Here is a 17,407-nt window from a genome sequence, read left to right as displayed (position 1 = left end):
GTACTTTTACAGTATTGTATTTTTATTTAGTAAAGGATTTGAATGCTTCCTCCACCACTGTTTGACAGAGACCGTCATTATACTGAATATCTGAACAATTCTTGTTTTTCTTCATTTTTTAAAGATTTCTTCACACAATTTAACCTGAAGATAGTTTTTCCACAGTGACCACGTTCCAGGAATTCTTTCACATGAATGTGTGTGTGTGTGTGTGTGTGTGTGTGTGTGTGTGTGTGTGTGTTTGGAAGGAAAGGAAAGGAAGTTCGGTTCAGGAGACAATGATCGGATACTGAAACAGATCCCTAAAGATCCCTAAAAGGAATCTGTCTCTGTCTCCTCCTGTGTCCTCCCAGCTGTCTGTTTTTTCTTGTGCACTTCGAAATTCATTCACCTTTGTGAAATTTACAGCCTGCATGTTGTTTCTTTTGCAGCCTGCATGTTGTGTACCTGCACAGAGAACTTGTGTTTTTAAGAATCACAGGAGTTGTCCACATGTCATTTTTCCATACTGGTTTTAGTCCTATTTAGGGTAAAGACAGCTTCCAAGCCAAATATACTTTTTACTATTTTTTGACAGAAATACAGAAACCGAGACATTACATTCTGTTCAGTGCTAACATCATAGTCAGGGTTACATCCTGTTCTAAAAACTTGTCAATTATGGCTGTACTTTTCTTTTAAAGAATGTGTGTTCCTCTATAATAGAGGATTAAAAACAAAAAGTGTATTAATCCTTTACATACAGTACAGGCCAAAAGTTTGGACACACCCTCTCATTCAATGCGTTTCCCTTTTTTTTATGACTATTTACATTGTAGATTCTCACTGAAGGCATCAAAACTATGAATGAACACATATGGAATTATGTACTTAACAAAAAAGTGTGAAATAACTGAAAACATGTCTTATATTTTAGATTCTTCAAAGTAGCCACCCTTTGCTTTTTTTGATAACTCTGCAAACCCTTGGTGTTCTCTCAATGAGCTTCATGAGGTAGTCACCTGAAATGGTTTTCACTTCACAGGTGTGCTTTGTCAGGGTTAATTAGTGGAATGTTTTCCCTTATTAATAAAAAAGCAAAGGGTGGCTACTTTGAAGAAGCTAAAATATAAGACATGTTTTCAGTTATTTCACACTTTTTTGTTAAGTACATAATTCCATATGTGTTCATTCATAGTTTTGATGCCTTCAGTGAGAATCTACAATGTAAATAGTCACGAAAATAAAAAGGAAACGCATTGAATTAGAAGGTGTGTCCAAACTTTTGTCCTGTACTGTATTCATGTCATATCAACAGTTTAAATATAGATAAACTCTTTCTCTCTCTCTCTCTCTCTCACACACACACACACACACACACACACACACACACACACACACACACACACACACACACACACATTATTAATGTATAATTAAGAGAGTGACTCTGTGACAGAACATGGGAGGGCAGGAAGAGACAGATAGGGATGACATGTGGGAAACCTTGCTATGTTTACAGCTCCCAGTAAGAGGAACCAGTGAGGAGAGAGGGTACACACTGTTTTATAAGGTCAAAGCGTTCTGATGGTCACAACATGGTTTACAATATTTGTTCATACGTAGGTAGAGTGAGTAAAAATCACTAAGGTAGCAAGCAAGCAAAGTTTATTGATATAGCACCTCTCACAGACACCAGTCACAAAGTGTTTCACAGTCAAAGAAATAAATCAAAGATAAAACACCACTTAAAATATACAAGGAGATAAAAAAGATACAAGTTTAAAACACATGCTACCTAACACTAACCCTAAAATGAACAGAAAGCCAGTGCAGAGAGATTAAAATAGGTGTCACCACATGTTGGATCGTTTTAAAAGCCTAGCAGCAGCATTTAAGACGGTCTGTAAACGGTGTAGGAAGTAAAAACGTGAGTTAGCATCTCCATTTAATTTAGGGACACAGCAGACCTACATTTGGCTATGGATTAAATAATGGTGGTCAACAGTATTGAATACGGTGCTAAGGTCTAATAAAACCAAGACTGAAAAGTCTCCAGCATCAGCAGCCATTAAAATATCATTTAAGACCAGATTGAAATTTATCAAACGCCCTTTCAATATTTGAACAAATTGCTTTTCAACGACCTTTTCTAAAAAATTTAAAAGAAAGTGAGATTGAAACTAGGCCTGTTGTTCTCTGGCAAGGAGGGGTACAGGGTGTTTCTTTAACAGAATATGAACAATGGCCTGCCCTGCTTAGTAATTTAACTGGGGACACACCCTGATAAAAGAGAGGGGTTTATAATATTGATGATGCATGGGCCGATGAAGTTAAAGGCCTTTAAAAACAGAGGTTAGTAGGACATCTAGTGGGCTCAACGAGGGTGTCATTTGTTTCGGCAAGGCTTCAATATGATCTATGGACACAGTACAAAAAGAGTTCAAAATGGATGGATTTTTTTTTTATGATTATTTTTTGGGCATTTTTTAGGCCTTTATGGACAGGACAACTAAAGAAATAAAAGGTGAGAGAGAGGGGGAACCACATCCAGCAAAGGACCACAGGTCGGTGTCGAACCCAGGCCTGCTGCGTCGAGGAGTAAACTATATCATCTATACTGATGATATGGGTGCCCGCTTTACCACCTGAGCTATCTGGGTGCCCAAAAATAAGTGGATTTTTGATGAACCATTAGAGAGTGGACAGGACAAGGGTGAGATGTTTGCCCTAACATTTGCAACCTTATTCATAAAATAATTATTTGGACTAATTGGTAGGTTAGGAGTGCTGGGAGAGACAATATGGTTTACAGTATCAAAAATGACTTAAGGATTTTTCTTGCTGAATGCTATTAGATTAGAGAAGTAGGAGGATCCCTCAGCCTTCACCATGACATAAATGGTACCCATAAATTCTCTGAGATGCAGTCTGTGTACTTCGAGCTTGGTGGCTTTCCACAAGCGTCCAGTCATTCGACATTTGCGCCTTAAAAACTGGATAGTTTCATTTATCCATGGGGATGGATTTTTGGAGGGGATCTTACAAAGTTTAAGTGGAGCTACTTTATCGAGCACAGAGGAGCAGTGATTGATAAATGATTGGACTACAGTGTACACCTTTCCATCATTTGAAACAATATTGCTGTCAAACCCCATAGTAAAATTGAAACGGGTGGGTCTTATATGGCAAGACGGTTGAGACTCCAATGTAAAGCAAATGTCAAATAAAATAAATTTGTGGTCACTGATGCATAAATCCTTAGCAAAAACAAATTCAGTATCTACACCATGTGTAAAAACTAGGTCAGCATGTGTTGAGGAGAGATGACTTTTATTGTTTTGCTGAGAAAACCCACAGGTTATATATTTTCATACACAAAATAAATATATACTTACAGCAAGGGCATACTGTATTAGTGTATTACAGGGCAGTTTTAAGTCTGGGAATTCCCTGATGGTACAACAGATTGTGAGATAATGTGTTTACATTTTGGAAAGATAGGCTTCTTTGGGGTAGAAGTAGGTTTCCCTCTGGTTTTGTCACTTAGCAGGATATTACATTGACTGTCATTTAAATCCTGGAGAGATAGGCCTACCTTAACCACAACCACTAGGTCACACAATCCCTGAACATAATGAACAATGAACACTAATTGAAAAGGAATATTATGTAGGCCTAATATAAAAGAAATTGGGTAGACACACAAAACAAATCAATTTGAATATATGTTACATTGAACACATTTTAAGCTCCCAAATGTCCCATTAGTTTTCAACTGCTACGCCTTTGAAAAACTGCGGAATGCCACTCTCATCAACTCAACCCAGTTTGTACCACAGACTGTACGGTGGCCACCAAAGCCGGGGGCAGGGTTAACAATCAGCCCCGCCCTACTCAGGATCATCATTGAGGTAGGCACGGAGAGTGGATGTTGGCGATTTCTCCGCTGAGTCTCTGGCAGGACGGCAACGGAGTGGCAACGCATGTGCCCTTTACTTCTGTCATCCCGGTAAACCAGTTATAATAGTAAAAGTTCCGCTTTACTGGGAACCGACAGAGGAGTCACCACGGCTAAGGCACCGAGGGAGAAAATTAAAACTCCGCTCAGCTGCTGGTAAGATACAGCCTACATTTATCTTTTGTATTATAACATCAGGATCGAGTGAACACAGAGGCGCGGAGCACGTAGAGTTTACTGTATGCTTCTCATTGGTGGGCAACGTGTTCAGGCCAGTTTCAGATGATGGACCCCCCATCAGGATAATTTTTGTACCAACCATATTGCCTTTAAAATAGCTGTTTAATGCATTTTAGATATCATTATTTGAACGTTACAGATTATGTTATAAAGTCCTTATCTTTTCATTATTGTTGCAAGCTGGTTAGAAGCGTAGGTAACAGCAAACGTTTATGAAGGGCCATATCATTTAAAAGAAGATCAAACCTGTTGTTGATGCTTGTTGTTACAGTTAAAGACCCAAGCAGTTATGTTAACGTGTTTATTACTAAATGAGACAGAGATGAAAAAGCATGGTTAGTTTTTGGATGGATATATTTCAGATCATGTGAGTCATCATGCGAGTTTTCCCATAGCATAATTAAATCTGTCGAACTTGTGCAAAATGGCTTATTTCTTAAACTGTAACCGCATGAAATTAATTTAGAAGGAAATGCAATTGACAGTTGACTGATTGGCAGGTTATTTCCTTCAGCCTAGGAGGATGATGATGCTGGGATGTCAGCCACATAATGGGATTTCCATTCTCATGATCTGGTCCTTCTCTGGTCAGGAAGAGGTGAAAGAGGCCATTGGCTATTATAGCACCAAATTGATCAGCTCAATAGTGCCTGCAGCTTACTGACTATTTCCACTGTTAGCCCTGCACTGGCCTTTATACAGTCAGTGTTGCATGCTAACGGCAGCTGTTATTAATAGGTCAAACAGCATAATTGAAGCATAAAATCCATCTAGGATTTTTTTTTTAATCAGTACACTGGTTGTGCCTTTATTTTCAAATGCTTGCACACCAATTATAACTCTGAGATCAGTTTGATCAGTTCTCCAGATCAGAAAGGCAGCTTGCCTTTTGTTTTGTGACAAAGGCTCATTTAATATTACAGAAAGTGTACTGTAATGTGGGTATTCTCTGTACAGGTGAGCTTACATTATATTATTATTTATAATGTACTGGTTGGTGCTGTTGCTTCTGTGACGCAGACAGTAATGGGCAACATAAGTGATGACATGACAATAAATTCTTTTCACAATCCTATGCTCTTTTGTAAGGCAATTATGCACTCTGCCTTATTTTTTGTAATTAAACCACAAAAGAAGTATTCATTCTTCCCTCTCATGTGTACATACACAGCATGGCTATCTCAATCAGGGTTTCTATTTGTCAAGGACAGACCAGATGGAGCTGAGTTGGGATTTTATTAAACGCACCATCAGAAAAGCACATGCCTGCAGCCGCAATTATCTCCTAGCAGAGCCACCTACGGTCAAATCTATCCCTCACACCCCAGCTGTTTCAGGAGAAATCAGATGTTCAATGAATTTACCTTTAAACACATGCATTAGGCTAATGTGTGGAACTGTAGTGGCCCACTATACAGTTGTTTCCTTTTATCTTACTAATCTAATTCTTAACGTCAAGGCTGTGTTGTCTGGTGTCCTTGAAGTATTTCTTTTCCATTGCGTGAGTGCTTTAAAACACAGGAGGGCACAGGATAGGGTTGGCCAAGACCATAGAGGAAGTACAATTTTTACAGGGCTACACATTTACAACAACAAATTAGTAAAAGGTTTGTAGGTAGTGTAGCTGGAACACTGCTGAAATAGGCGACACATGATTTGTGTTTTTTCTTTAATGGTTTACTGTATGTAGTTGAAATAAATGTGCTCTGGGGGCCTTTTATTCATTTATGCAGACACATGCACATGGCTGTTTGTGAGTGAGTAAGCACCACCATACTGTGTACCTGCGTGTGTTTTTGTATGCAGATTGTGTGTCACATTGTTGTACCTTGAGCTTAGTGTAGCTCTGTGTATTTTTTAACTCTCACTGTACAGTGAATGTACAAAAGGAAATTGTATTTTACAAAGCAAAAGATGGAAAGTTACGTATGTCAGAGAACTATACCCAAACATATCGATTGGTATTAAACTGGGATCTTAAGCTTGTGTAAGTCTACAGTATCCACCAGTAGTATGACTAAATCTTTGTAGAAGAAAAGCCATGCGGTCGTTAAAATCAAGTTTTCATCTCCTTAAAATTTATTCAGCAACTTCAAGTTAGACATCTTGTTTTCTGTTGCATTCTGCCCGTAAATACCTTTCTGAGAAACAAAAAGTTCCTAGTTCCTAGTTTCAGTTGATGATCAAACCGGTTATTTTATAGTACCAAGAAGTGTTTTGTCTGCTCTGGAGGAGCACAGGTCAACTTTTTATGAAAGCAGTTTGAGTGATTCCTCTTATCTGTTTTACATATCCCTTCAATTCCTGGCCAGATTTACAAATTGTAATTTACACTATGTGTGTTTTTAATTTTTCTTCTATCCACGGCTGAATTTTCAAATTGTAACATACACTGTTCTATATTTTCTTTTATGAGGGCAGATACTTAAGGAGCTGTTGCAACAACGAATCACATTTCTATCATGCCAAACCTGTTCATCTACTTTGTGTGAATTCCCTGTGGAGCAATAGTTGCTGTAGATCTATAGACACTGTTACTGAGGCCCAGAGGAAAAGGAGGCTCAATTGCTTATTTTATGTGCGCTGCATGTAAAAATTAATTTAATATAAAACTGAAATATGTGGCTGTGTAGTAAATCATTAAGGATGTTTTGTGTACTGCTGTTCCTAGAATCAGGACTGCTATTCCGCTGCTGTGGTGCTCAGCTGTGTCTTTCAGTGCATGAAAAAGAACCATTCCTTATTAATCACCTTTGCAACGGTCGGCTGTCGTACTACCATGCCCGGGGGGATCATCTTGGTTCACTGCTCACATGTTTACCTAAACATGTCATTTGACCTGTACTCTTCTCACCTTTTGATATTGAGAGGCAGCGGACGAACACAAATCGTAAATGATTCATAGTCTCACCATGACCTGTCTGATTTATTTCTCATTTTCTTTGTATGTTACATTAAAATGTAGTGAATTTATAGATCATGCAGGTATATCTCTGGGTATTATCCACCTAAAGCCTGTGCTCTATTTCAAGACATGAGACATTACCTTAAATGTTGGTCGCTTCTATATAATTTTCTCAAGTGTATATCTGTCATTTTAACCGTGCTACATAACCATGACTACGTTAAACCATATGTACAACTATGGAGCAGTGGGTCAGTAAGCAAGCAGTTAAATGTAAGTTGGCTTTCTATGATGGCCATAAATGTGGAGGGATATACATTATGTAATTAACAAATAAGACAAGGGGCTCTTGAGGTAAAACTGAGAAATTTCCAGACCATTATTATTTGTTAAGGGGAACAAGATTCTCACTGTCCTCACGGCCAACGTTTTCCCAGCTTAGCAGCTTATTCATTTTGGGCTACTGATTACGTAAGAAGGCTATATACAGCAGGTGGCTAATCCTTGACCTTAATGCCAATTATCAGATCATGGTGAGGTTATTGAAATTAAGGCACCATAAAGAAGAGTTGGGAACAGTCAGTTACCGGAAGTCTTTATGTTATTAAAGTAGTGTAACGGCCTTAAAACAAGCAGCCTGCACAGCTTTGTAGTGTTTTAAACAAATCTTAATCAGTGAGAAACCTCAGGTGTCATGCCAATGTTTGCCAGGTAGATGGGACAGTGCAAGTACACATATGTGGGTGGGGCATGCACACTAGAAAAGTTCCTAATTAAAATAACAATGTTGAAAGACTTTTTCTTAAAAATGCATACACATACTAGTCTCTGACTGGATATGTATGTTTGGAAATGCATTTCTTATATTCCATTTCCTCATACTTCAGACATCAGACATTTTTTGCATCATATGTTTTCCACGTTTGGCTAAATGTTTTGAGAGCCTAATGTTTTGAGGGTGTCATAGAGAGGAGTCATTTGCATATAATAGCATTTATTTAGACTCCGCTTTATTTCATTTAAGAACATTCCACAGAAACATACAGATATAGACAGTACACAAAATCTCCATGTATGCATCCAGAGACCGATTTTTCAGGACTGCCATTGCAGAGGGGACAAAACCCCTGCTGAAGCGAGCTCTTTTCCATTAAAGTGTTCTTTATCTCCGACAAGATGGTAGTAATGTAACAAGTTCTTTACTATTAAAAGATTTTTGTCTGCAGGGCTGTACCGGGTTTTGCAAGGTTTGCCGAAAAATGAACTAAGCTTTGTGGTGACGATCACATCGAAAAAGAAATAGTATACTATAAAGTTTTTGTCAATCATGGGTAATGTTTTAATGTTTTAACTGCGCTTTATTCACGTATTTTATCTCTCAGTTCTTTAAATTCTTATACTGCACTGTAAAATGTATTCTTGTCTTTTAAATTGTTTTTAACTAACTGCTCTTTCATGTTTTATGTAAAGCACTTTGAATTGCCCTGTTGCTGAAATGTGCTATATAAATAAAGCTGCCTTGCCTTGCCTTGCCTAATGTGAAGTGCTGATTGAGGGGATGATCAGTGTCATTTGCTATTGTGAGTCCTAAGCGTGTGATGGCTCTGAGGTTTTTATCTGACGGACTGGGTCTGGGCAGGCAGACAGTTTTGGAGGTAGTATGTGTAAGAATTTAAACATGCATGTCGGTGATTCAGCTTTTTCCTGGCGTTCGATGGAGTAGAGCAAGTCAAGAGATCTCTCTATTCAATACGTCAAATCCTCAACTGACAGCAACAATTTGTCATCAGTAATCAGAAGAATGGGAGAGAGCATGTGAGGGATAAAGTGCAACATCAGCTCCAGCATCTATTTACTCTCTCTCTCTCTCTCTCTCTCTCTCTCTCTCTCTCTCTCTCTCTCTCTCCTCCCTGGCCTTCAGTAATAGCTCAAACATCTGCACATGGCTAGGGAATCGCAGATTTCCAAGTCATGTGAATGGGAATCGGACAAACCCGCCTCCCACTGTGTGTGTCTCTGCCTGAACTGAGGTTATGCAATCAGTCACGCTGCATGTGCCAGCTGGTAGAGGTAGACAGAAACGGAGATGATGTTTTTTTTAATCCTCAGTGAAACGGTATATATTCACTGTAGAAGATTTTCTTTCAGTTCATCACATTTACTGTTCTGAGATTTTGTGTCAGTTTAATATAATTATCTTGTCTGTTTAAGGCATGAATATTTTGTAAGTTAAGTCCAAAAACAGGATTCAGTAATGTTCTCAAACAAATTACTTTTGTAATTATATTCTGTATCACTGCTGAAAAGCATATATTATCTCTGCATTAATGTTTTCAGTATTCTAAACGGTTCACTTGTGGATGACATTCTTTTATCTCATTTCTTCCTAATTATATCTTCAAGGGCTTTAAATTAATTGTAGTATTGCACGTATGACTTTACCCTCAAGCAGGGTGTGTGACAATAACAAAACATCTCAGCTACAGCAGGCGGTTTTCCTTTGTCATGCAAGCAGGTTGTGACTCAGTACAAGAATATGCAGTTCTGCTGTTGGGGCAGACAGCATCAAACATTGTGGGTCATGTGATTTGTCAACAGCACATATCAGACAATTCCCCCATACTCACCTGTCTTTTGTCTTTTCAGCCAAGGCTTTGTGGTGCCATGATGAAGAAAGCCGTGGAAGTCATCCTGTTGTTGTTGCTGTTCTTCACGCCGCATACAATGGGAAAACGTAAGTGTTTGGATCGAGCCAGACTTGAAACACAGTCTCAGTATCTTGAGAGATGACACAGGAAACAGGAGCCACAGCTGCACAATTAACAGGTGCTAAGTAATAGTGTTGTTTATCTGTGATCTGATATTGATATCTGATATTTTTGCGGTATATTACACATCACATTTCACATTTTTGTAACATAATACACACTGTTAAGAATATTATCTAGTATTTGCTTTCATATCCTCTTTTTCCTGTCTGTCTTAAGGCTACAGCCCGCCAGGGAAGCCCGCACTGACCAGATGCCGTTCTCCCGAAAAAGAGACCTTCACTTGCTGGTGGGAGCCAGGCTCTGATGGGGGACTGCCCACTACCCACGCCCTGTACTATCGCAAAGAAAGGTGAGTGGCGTCCAGTTTCATGCAGTAGCAGACTCACTTCATTGAGTTTCTTCATCGAGAATTCTAACGTACGATTGCAGCAGTTGGTTTGATTTTCTCAGGTCTGAAGGGCTCAGCTGAGGATGTCAGATCAACATTAGTCTTGCTTGCCAAACCACAGCGCTGCAGAGTAAGGTCCCTCTAAACATACACTCCTGGATAGGAGAAAAAAACCGGCCTGGGTTGTTTGCATTTCTTTATACCAATCACAATTGTCTTGGGCGGTGCTAAGCTCAGGTCGCAGCGACGGTGTATCTGCAAATTGGTCTTGGGAAGGAAACTTGTTTTGGTGGAAGATTTGCACCCTGCAAACAAAAATGCCACATGCAATATTAAATGAAGTTAACTGTTCACACAATACAGTAACATGAGCTATTTATATAAGCTGGATACATGGTTTAACGTAATTTGCTTTTACCAGTGTATCCCTGTGTGTTTTTCGTCCATAACAATCCCACCAATCGGTCCCAAAACATTCCAGTTAGAGAGTTAATGCCGTAAACATATTCTTTGTAAAGCTTTACAATCACTCACCGAAAGAACCAAGCAGGCCTGCCCTCTTGCACAATCTAAAGTTTCTTCAAAAATTGCCATTTTCAGCAAATAGCTTGCTAGCTCAAGTAGTTTGTTGATGTTTCCCAAAACCCACAGAGTTTTGCAAGGCGAGGGACATCCGGCGGAAGATCCGGAGGTGACGGATGTTCCGGCGATTAATCAGTAAATGAATCGTCGTCAGTCCAGACTACATCTACATAGAAGAATAATCAAGCTTAATGTCATTATGGCCATTGCAGTAAACCTTATTGGACGCCGGCGCAGTTGTCAGTGAGCAGCCTACCTGGTGGTTTGGGGCCAACCCCTGCCATTGGCCTGGGGAGGTTGTAGGTCAGAGTAGCCAAAAGTGGCTTCCTTTCACTTCAGCGCTGGGTGAACGTCATGTATGCAGAAGCTCACACAATCATTCAGAAATCTACCTAACGGTTCCTCTGACCAGTTCACACCAGTTACTGCTACAGCAGGTCTTCTGGGACTCAGATGAGTTATTTTGGATGTACTTTTGAGTAGAAAACATCCTAGAGATGAGGCAAACCTGTGGCGGGAAAGACGGTCGTGTAGGAGCTTCTGACAGTGAACTAAAAAAAAGAAGATGCAAAACCAATAATACACAGGGTGCAGGCGTAATAGGACAGCATAAACACACAGTTTAAGGAAATGTAGCATGAAGAATTCATGCTCTTCGAAAATGTAAATGTAAGTGCAGTACAGCACAAATGCACATGCAATGACATGTTGTTCCCCTGCCTCTCTTGCAGCTCAGAGAAAGTGTACGAGTGTCCCGACTACCACACAGCTGGAGAGAACTCCTGCTTCTTTAACAAGAACGACACATCCATCTGGATCAACTACAACATCACTGTGGTGGCCACCAACACACTGGGCAGCGCCTTCTCCGACCCCGTGGATGTAGATGTAGTGTACATTGGTAAGGAAATGTGCATTTTTTGGGTCGTATTTGCTCTCGTTGTTAGATTCAAAGCACAATTTCCCCCTGAGGATTAAAAATGTGTATTTTAACGCAAATGTGTATTTTAACGCACACTCACACAGCTGCTCAATAGCACACCGGGTTACACTGGGTCTAATGCTCTCTAAGTGTACTAACCCTCCCTCCATCTGTAACTGCGCCCTAAAGGTCACCATTTTAAAGCAGTGAAATTTAAAAAAAAAAATTTTGTCAGCCTGCTGAACAAACTAATAATGATCAAACCAAATGTAAGAGAAATAAAGGGGCTTGAGGAATAAATCTGTTGATATTCTATATTTAAACCAAAAACTGATCCCGGTAACAAATATTTTAAAAAAAAGTGCCATACTGTTGCACTGACATGTTGCATTGCAAGTGTAGTTTATTTTGAGTCAATCCCACATACACCATCCTGCTGCCGGGAATACTCACCAGAGCACCAAATACGAATTAATCCACGGCTGAAAATAGTCCCCAACAACTTCACTATTTTCTCCTCTTTGAGTGATGTTTTTTAAGATCTAAAGTGGCCCAAGCTGTTTTATATATGTATAAACAGCTCGGGCCACTTTAGATCTTAGTATATATATACTATATATATATATATATATATATATATATATATATATATATATATATATATATATATATATATATATATATATATATATATATATATATATATATATATATATATATATATATATATATATATATATATATATATATATATATATATATATATATACTGTATTTGTGCCCCATTTTAAAAGTAGGAACACATATATAGTGTATATATATATATATATATATATATATATATATATACTGTATTTGTGCCCCATTTTAAAAGTAGGAACACATGGGGCTTGGGGATGGGGAAGGCCACAGACAGGGTAGGGTAGTTGACAGTTGACAGTACTGAGAGATAAGTACTGAGAAGTAACTGCTGGTTTTGGTATTTTCATGTGATTTGTTGACAACAAGAAACATGTAGAATAATTCCAGCCTTTGTTTTTCATCTGGCATCTGATTGAATATATACATACTGGGTAGCTCTACTTGATATTATGTAAGAATATATAAATATTGAATGTGATATGGAATTAGTCCCATCTTGTCATGTTGCCAAATACAAAAGTTGTTTTGCTCATGAAATATCCAAAAGGGAGTGTAAAGACTAATGTATCCTCCTTGCCCTTGAGGCGTAAGTGCTCCTCTTCCTCTTGTCTCTAATAGTTGCACAGCACTGACCTGATTTGGGTATTAGTCCTACACTTACTTTGTCCTACCTCACAATTGTCAACTATATCTCAAGAAGATAACTTAAATAAGATAAATTAAAGCCTAAACACTGACAATTATCTCAACCACGTCGCCACAAAATGCCTGCTGAGCTAACTCTGGCTCATTTACAGTAACTTTGCTGTTGATTAATGAGCACTGTTCCTGTCAAATTAACAAATAAACAAATAAATACAATTAAATACTTATCTTAAATTTGGAAAGTCACTCTTTAAGTACAATGACCTCAGTTGGAGGTGTACAACGGTGTACTTTTAAATAGAGGAAGAGACATGGACACCTATCTATTGAGAAAACTGGAAACACCTTACACACTCACAGTTGGCTCGTATAATGTAACTGTGGTATGAACATTATTACATTCTTTTTCTCTTCCTCCCTCTCAGTGACACCCACACTAAACACACCATTACTTATTCACATTTTCTCTCTCTCCCTCTCCAGTCAAGCCTAATCCTCCAGAGAAGCAAACCGTGACTGTAATGGAGGATAAGGGCTGGCCCTTCCTCCGGGTGTCATGGGAACCGCCACAAAAAGCTGACACACGGTCAGGTTGGATCACTCTCATCTACGAGCTCCGCGTCAAGTTGGAGGAAGAAAATGAGTGGGAGGTATGTAACTCCTTGCCTGTCTAAGGGAGTGGCCAAGCAGTTAAAATGGTCAACCCCCATGTTAGTGAACTACTCGTGAGGTGCATTTTAACCTGACCTCCACCTCTTTGTGGATATTGACAGGATGATACATTTTCACCGGGGATGTTTCTGATTAATGTCCAAATAAAATCAAATAAATTCATTTTTTTTTAAGTTATACCTTACAACTTTTATAATCTGTATGTTAACAACTTCAAAGACTGATTGGGCTGTGCATAACTTCTCACATTGTGTCAATTTGTGCGTGTTGTGTTTCCAGATGCACCTTGCAGGCCATCAGAAGACATTTAACATTTTCAGCGTGCAGTCAGGTGGTAAATACCTTGTTGAGGTGCGCTGTAAGCCCGATCATGGATTTTGGAGTGAATGGAGTTCCACTTCCTACATCAAAGTTCCTGACTGTAAGACACCTACCAACAATCATCTACTGTACACTTCACAATATATATGAATATATATACCATGTACTTTTTTAAAAGATATGATGCATTTATTAAATTAATAGTGCAACAGCTAGTCCGGCTCTGTCCAAAGTTTTCCCTGTCGTTATGCTATGCTAAGCTATAAGCTAACCATATCCAGACTTGAGTCCTGATCCAGCTGTCAGCAAGAAATCAAATGAACGTATTTCCCTTTAACTAATGGTAATTGGATTGAAGCAGGATGTTTATGTAATTATGCATTAAACTAATTCAATATCCTATAATATATATTACCATAGGAATAAATAGATAATAGGACACTAATGTTGTTGGGTTGTGTCTTACAGATTTCCATCGAGAGAAATCAGTGTGGATCCTACTTACAATCTTTTCTGCCTTCATCTTCCTCATCCTCACATGGTTGCTTCACATGAACAGCCGCAGGTAAAACAATGATCATGCATTTATGATGCAATGCGTTTGGTGAAATGTTATTTTTTATTGTAATATGAATACATGTTATATGCTACAGAGGCCCAGAGCGGCTGTTTACCTCAAGTTCACAACATAATCATTAGCATATCTTAAGATACCTTTTATTTTCGCTGTGATGGTGACTGAATCATCCCATTAAAAAGGTGCATATATTTGTTTTTCAAGCACATTATTAGTCAGTGCTTTGTTGTAGAATTACAACAGAGAATCCCAATTATTAATTAGGAGGAGAAAGGTGTCACTACAACTTTATTCATTTTTTTATGGACAGTGTATAGATGACTAAGAAATTAAATTATTTACTTAAGAAAACCAATGTCTGTTATTTTAAATTCTAAAGCTAATATTTAATAGCTATTACAGAATAGTTACATGTTATTGTCATTTGTTACAGTTACTGTTTTTTGCATATCTTTCTTATTGATGGAAACTAAACTATCACTTTGTCATTGCAAGATAATGAAAGACCTAAACTGCAACAGTTTAATATCTTGAGATATTGTGATACATAAGTTGTGATCATAAAATAAAAGGGCTTATGTAACCGCTGATACTCTGGGCTTCAATATTGTACAGCAAGATAAGATTGTTATTATCATCTCATACTTATTGATTGTTCCTCTGCTGCTCACAAATCCTGACATAGATATATATATTTTTTTTTTCCATGTGTGAAGTCTAAAGAATTGCATTCTACCTCCAGTCCCTGGTCCTAAAATCAAAGGATTTGATAAGCAGCTTCTCAAGGTAAAGCAGCTACATATGGAACAAGGTTTTGATTTATACAAAAACTCTGCAAATAATCATTTTTAAATAAGAAAAAGGATGTATGACTATTGTATCACTACTTTTCTGTAACTGAATTTTCCTCTTTGTGTGTAGAATGGCAAGTCTGACGAGATCTTCAGTGCACTGATGGTGTCTAATTTCCCTCCAACCACATCATCCAACTATGAGGACTTCCTGGTGGAGTACTTAGAGGTGTATGTTCCCATGGAGCAGGAGCTGATGCAGGAAGAAAGCAAGGATCTACATGGTGGTTCTCTCAAATGTGAGCGCTCCACATCTGACAGCGACTCTGGACGGGGCAGTTGCGATAGCCACACTCTGCTTATGGATAAGTGTGGAGAGGCAAAAGAAGAAGGGAGGCATACAGATAGGGAAAGCGGTCGAAGGCTGACAGAGGCACAGAGGCACCAGAAGGGCTGGGAGGAAGATACATTGACCTATGCTCATGGAGACATGGTTAGCCCTGACATGTCCAACGGAAGGGTGAAGACCTGGCCCTCTGTGTTTTCTCCACTGCCCCGGTACAGCTCAAACCCACTGGACGAACAGAGCTCACTTGAGATGGCCAAACAGCATTGCCTCTCCCAGCCTGGCCACAGCACCAAGGAGGCTCTCGGACCGAGCAACTGGGACCTCTGCTTGGGCAACAAGCAACCTCATCTGCTCCATCCCCAGACACAGGTCGGCCGGCAACTCCAGGCTCACAGCGAAGTCAACATCTCCAGCATTGGCCGCAAACAGGCACCTGCTGGTCTGCAGTCGCCCGCTCTCCGGTCCACAGAGTACGTTGAAGTCCAGAGGGTTAACAAAGAGGATTTGGTGCTTCTCCAGCCTGTTGTCAATGCAGCCACAACAGGCTGTGGTCGCATTGAAGGTTACCCTCCGATGCCCAAGGAGAAGGACTACAGCAAGGTGAAGGGGGTGGACAGTGACAACATGCTGTTGCTCCAGAGAGAGGTGATGGAAGAAGACTGGTGCCCTGGTGTGGACCAGGAGATTAATGGAGTGACAGGGAACTGCTACACATCGTCCACAGTTAGCAATACTCATAAGCCTACAGCCTGCATTCACACTGCCATACCGGTTCAGGCCAACATGGCCCTGGCGATGAATGGTTATGTTGACACTGCCACCATGTGCACCCTGCCCACCTGCTAACTGCCACACAAGCTCAACTGGCAGGTCTGGGACATTGCAAAACCTGTTTTAGGTCGGGACTGAACACTAACAGAAAAAACTAACACTGGAGGGTTAAGACAATATTTTGCTGTTAACTTTATTTATTTTCCATTTTTTCCTCATGTAAGAGATGTCTTTTCTCTAATTATGCTGCAGTGTCCCATTTTGAAGAAGAAAAATTTGATTGAATAATAATCTTCATTCATCTTCAAAAGGAATATGATTGATTGTATAAAATATGTTACTAAATGCTGCCATTATGATTAATTATGTCTTTATTTGTCATAAATATATTTCTCCTCCACAGGCATGTTTCATGAACTTTTTAAATGTCATTTATCAAATATATTGATCTATTCTGGTGTAATGTGGGTATCTGTTAAAATGATTTGTGTAAAATCCCAGTTGCAGAAAGCTTACACTTACAATGTTTTTGTTTTGTTTCAATTTTGTATGTGCTTATTTTCTCTGCTTCCTGTAGAAGACTACATCTTAAAGACATTACGGCGTACTGCAGCGCCCACTACTGGTCAGAGTGAACCACATGAAATAAAAATATAATTTTACCTTTTTAAATAGTCTCTGATAAAAAATGTCTTTATTTTTAACAGTTTCCGTTCAACTTCTTGTAGAGGCATTATTCTGTTGTGGCTACAGTATGAAAAATCAGGTGATCAGAAGGTTAAACAAGATTTTCTACATGACTGCATGCTGGCTACATGACACGAGGGGCCACTTTGGGCTAGTCAAGTGCGCGTTCAGCCCCGGCAAAACGTACCAAAACGTTTATTTAAA

The 17,407-nt window shown here is 39.1% G+C and overlaps 1 protein-coding gene across 1 annotated transcript; it reads left to right on the top strand.

Annotated features, from left to right (window-relative positions):
• The first annotated feature begins 3,951 nt into the window (after positions 1-3,951).
• On the top strand, positions 3,952-17,188 carry prlra (prolactin receptor a). Its single transcript, XM_028601965.1, has 9 exons — positions 3,952-4,096; positions 9,732-9,819; positions 10,073-10,205; positions 11,558-11,727; positions 13,519-13,685; positions 13,987-14,128; positions 14,497-14,593; positions 15,322-15,391; positions 15,527-17,188. Exons 2-9 carry the CDS (start codon positions 9,750-9,752, stop codon positions 16,589-16,591), a joined length of 1,914 nt encoding a protein of 637 aa, XP_028457766.1. The 5' UTR covers positions 3,952-4,096; positions 9,732-9,749; the 3' UTR covers positions 16,592-17,188.
• The last annotated feature ends 219 nt before the right edge of the window (positions 17,189-17,407 follow it).

The sequence above is a fragment of the Perca flavescens genome, chromosome 16 (assembly GCF_004354835.1).
Source record: "Perca flavescens isolate YP-PL-M2 chromosome 16, PFLA_1.0, whole genome shotgun sequence".
In the NCBI taxonomy this organism is placed as follows: domain Eukaryota; kingdom Metazoa; phylum Chordata; class Actinopteri; order Perciformes; family Percidae; genus Perca; species Perca flavescens.
The sequence above is the reverse complement of the archived record's forward strand: the minus strand, read 5'-3'. Positions and strand labels throughout refer to the sequence as shown.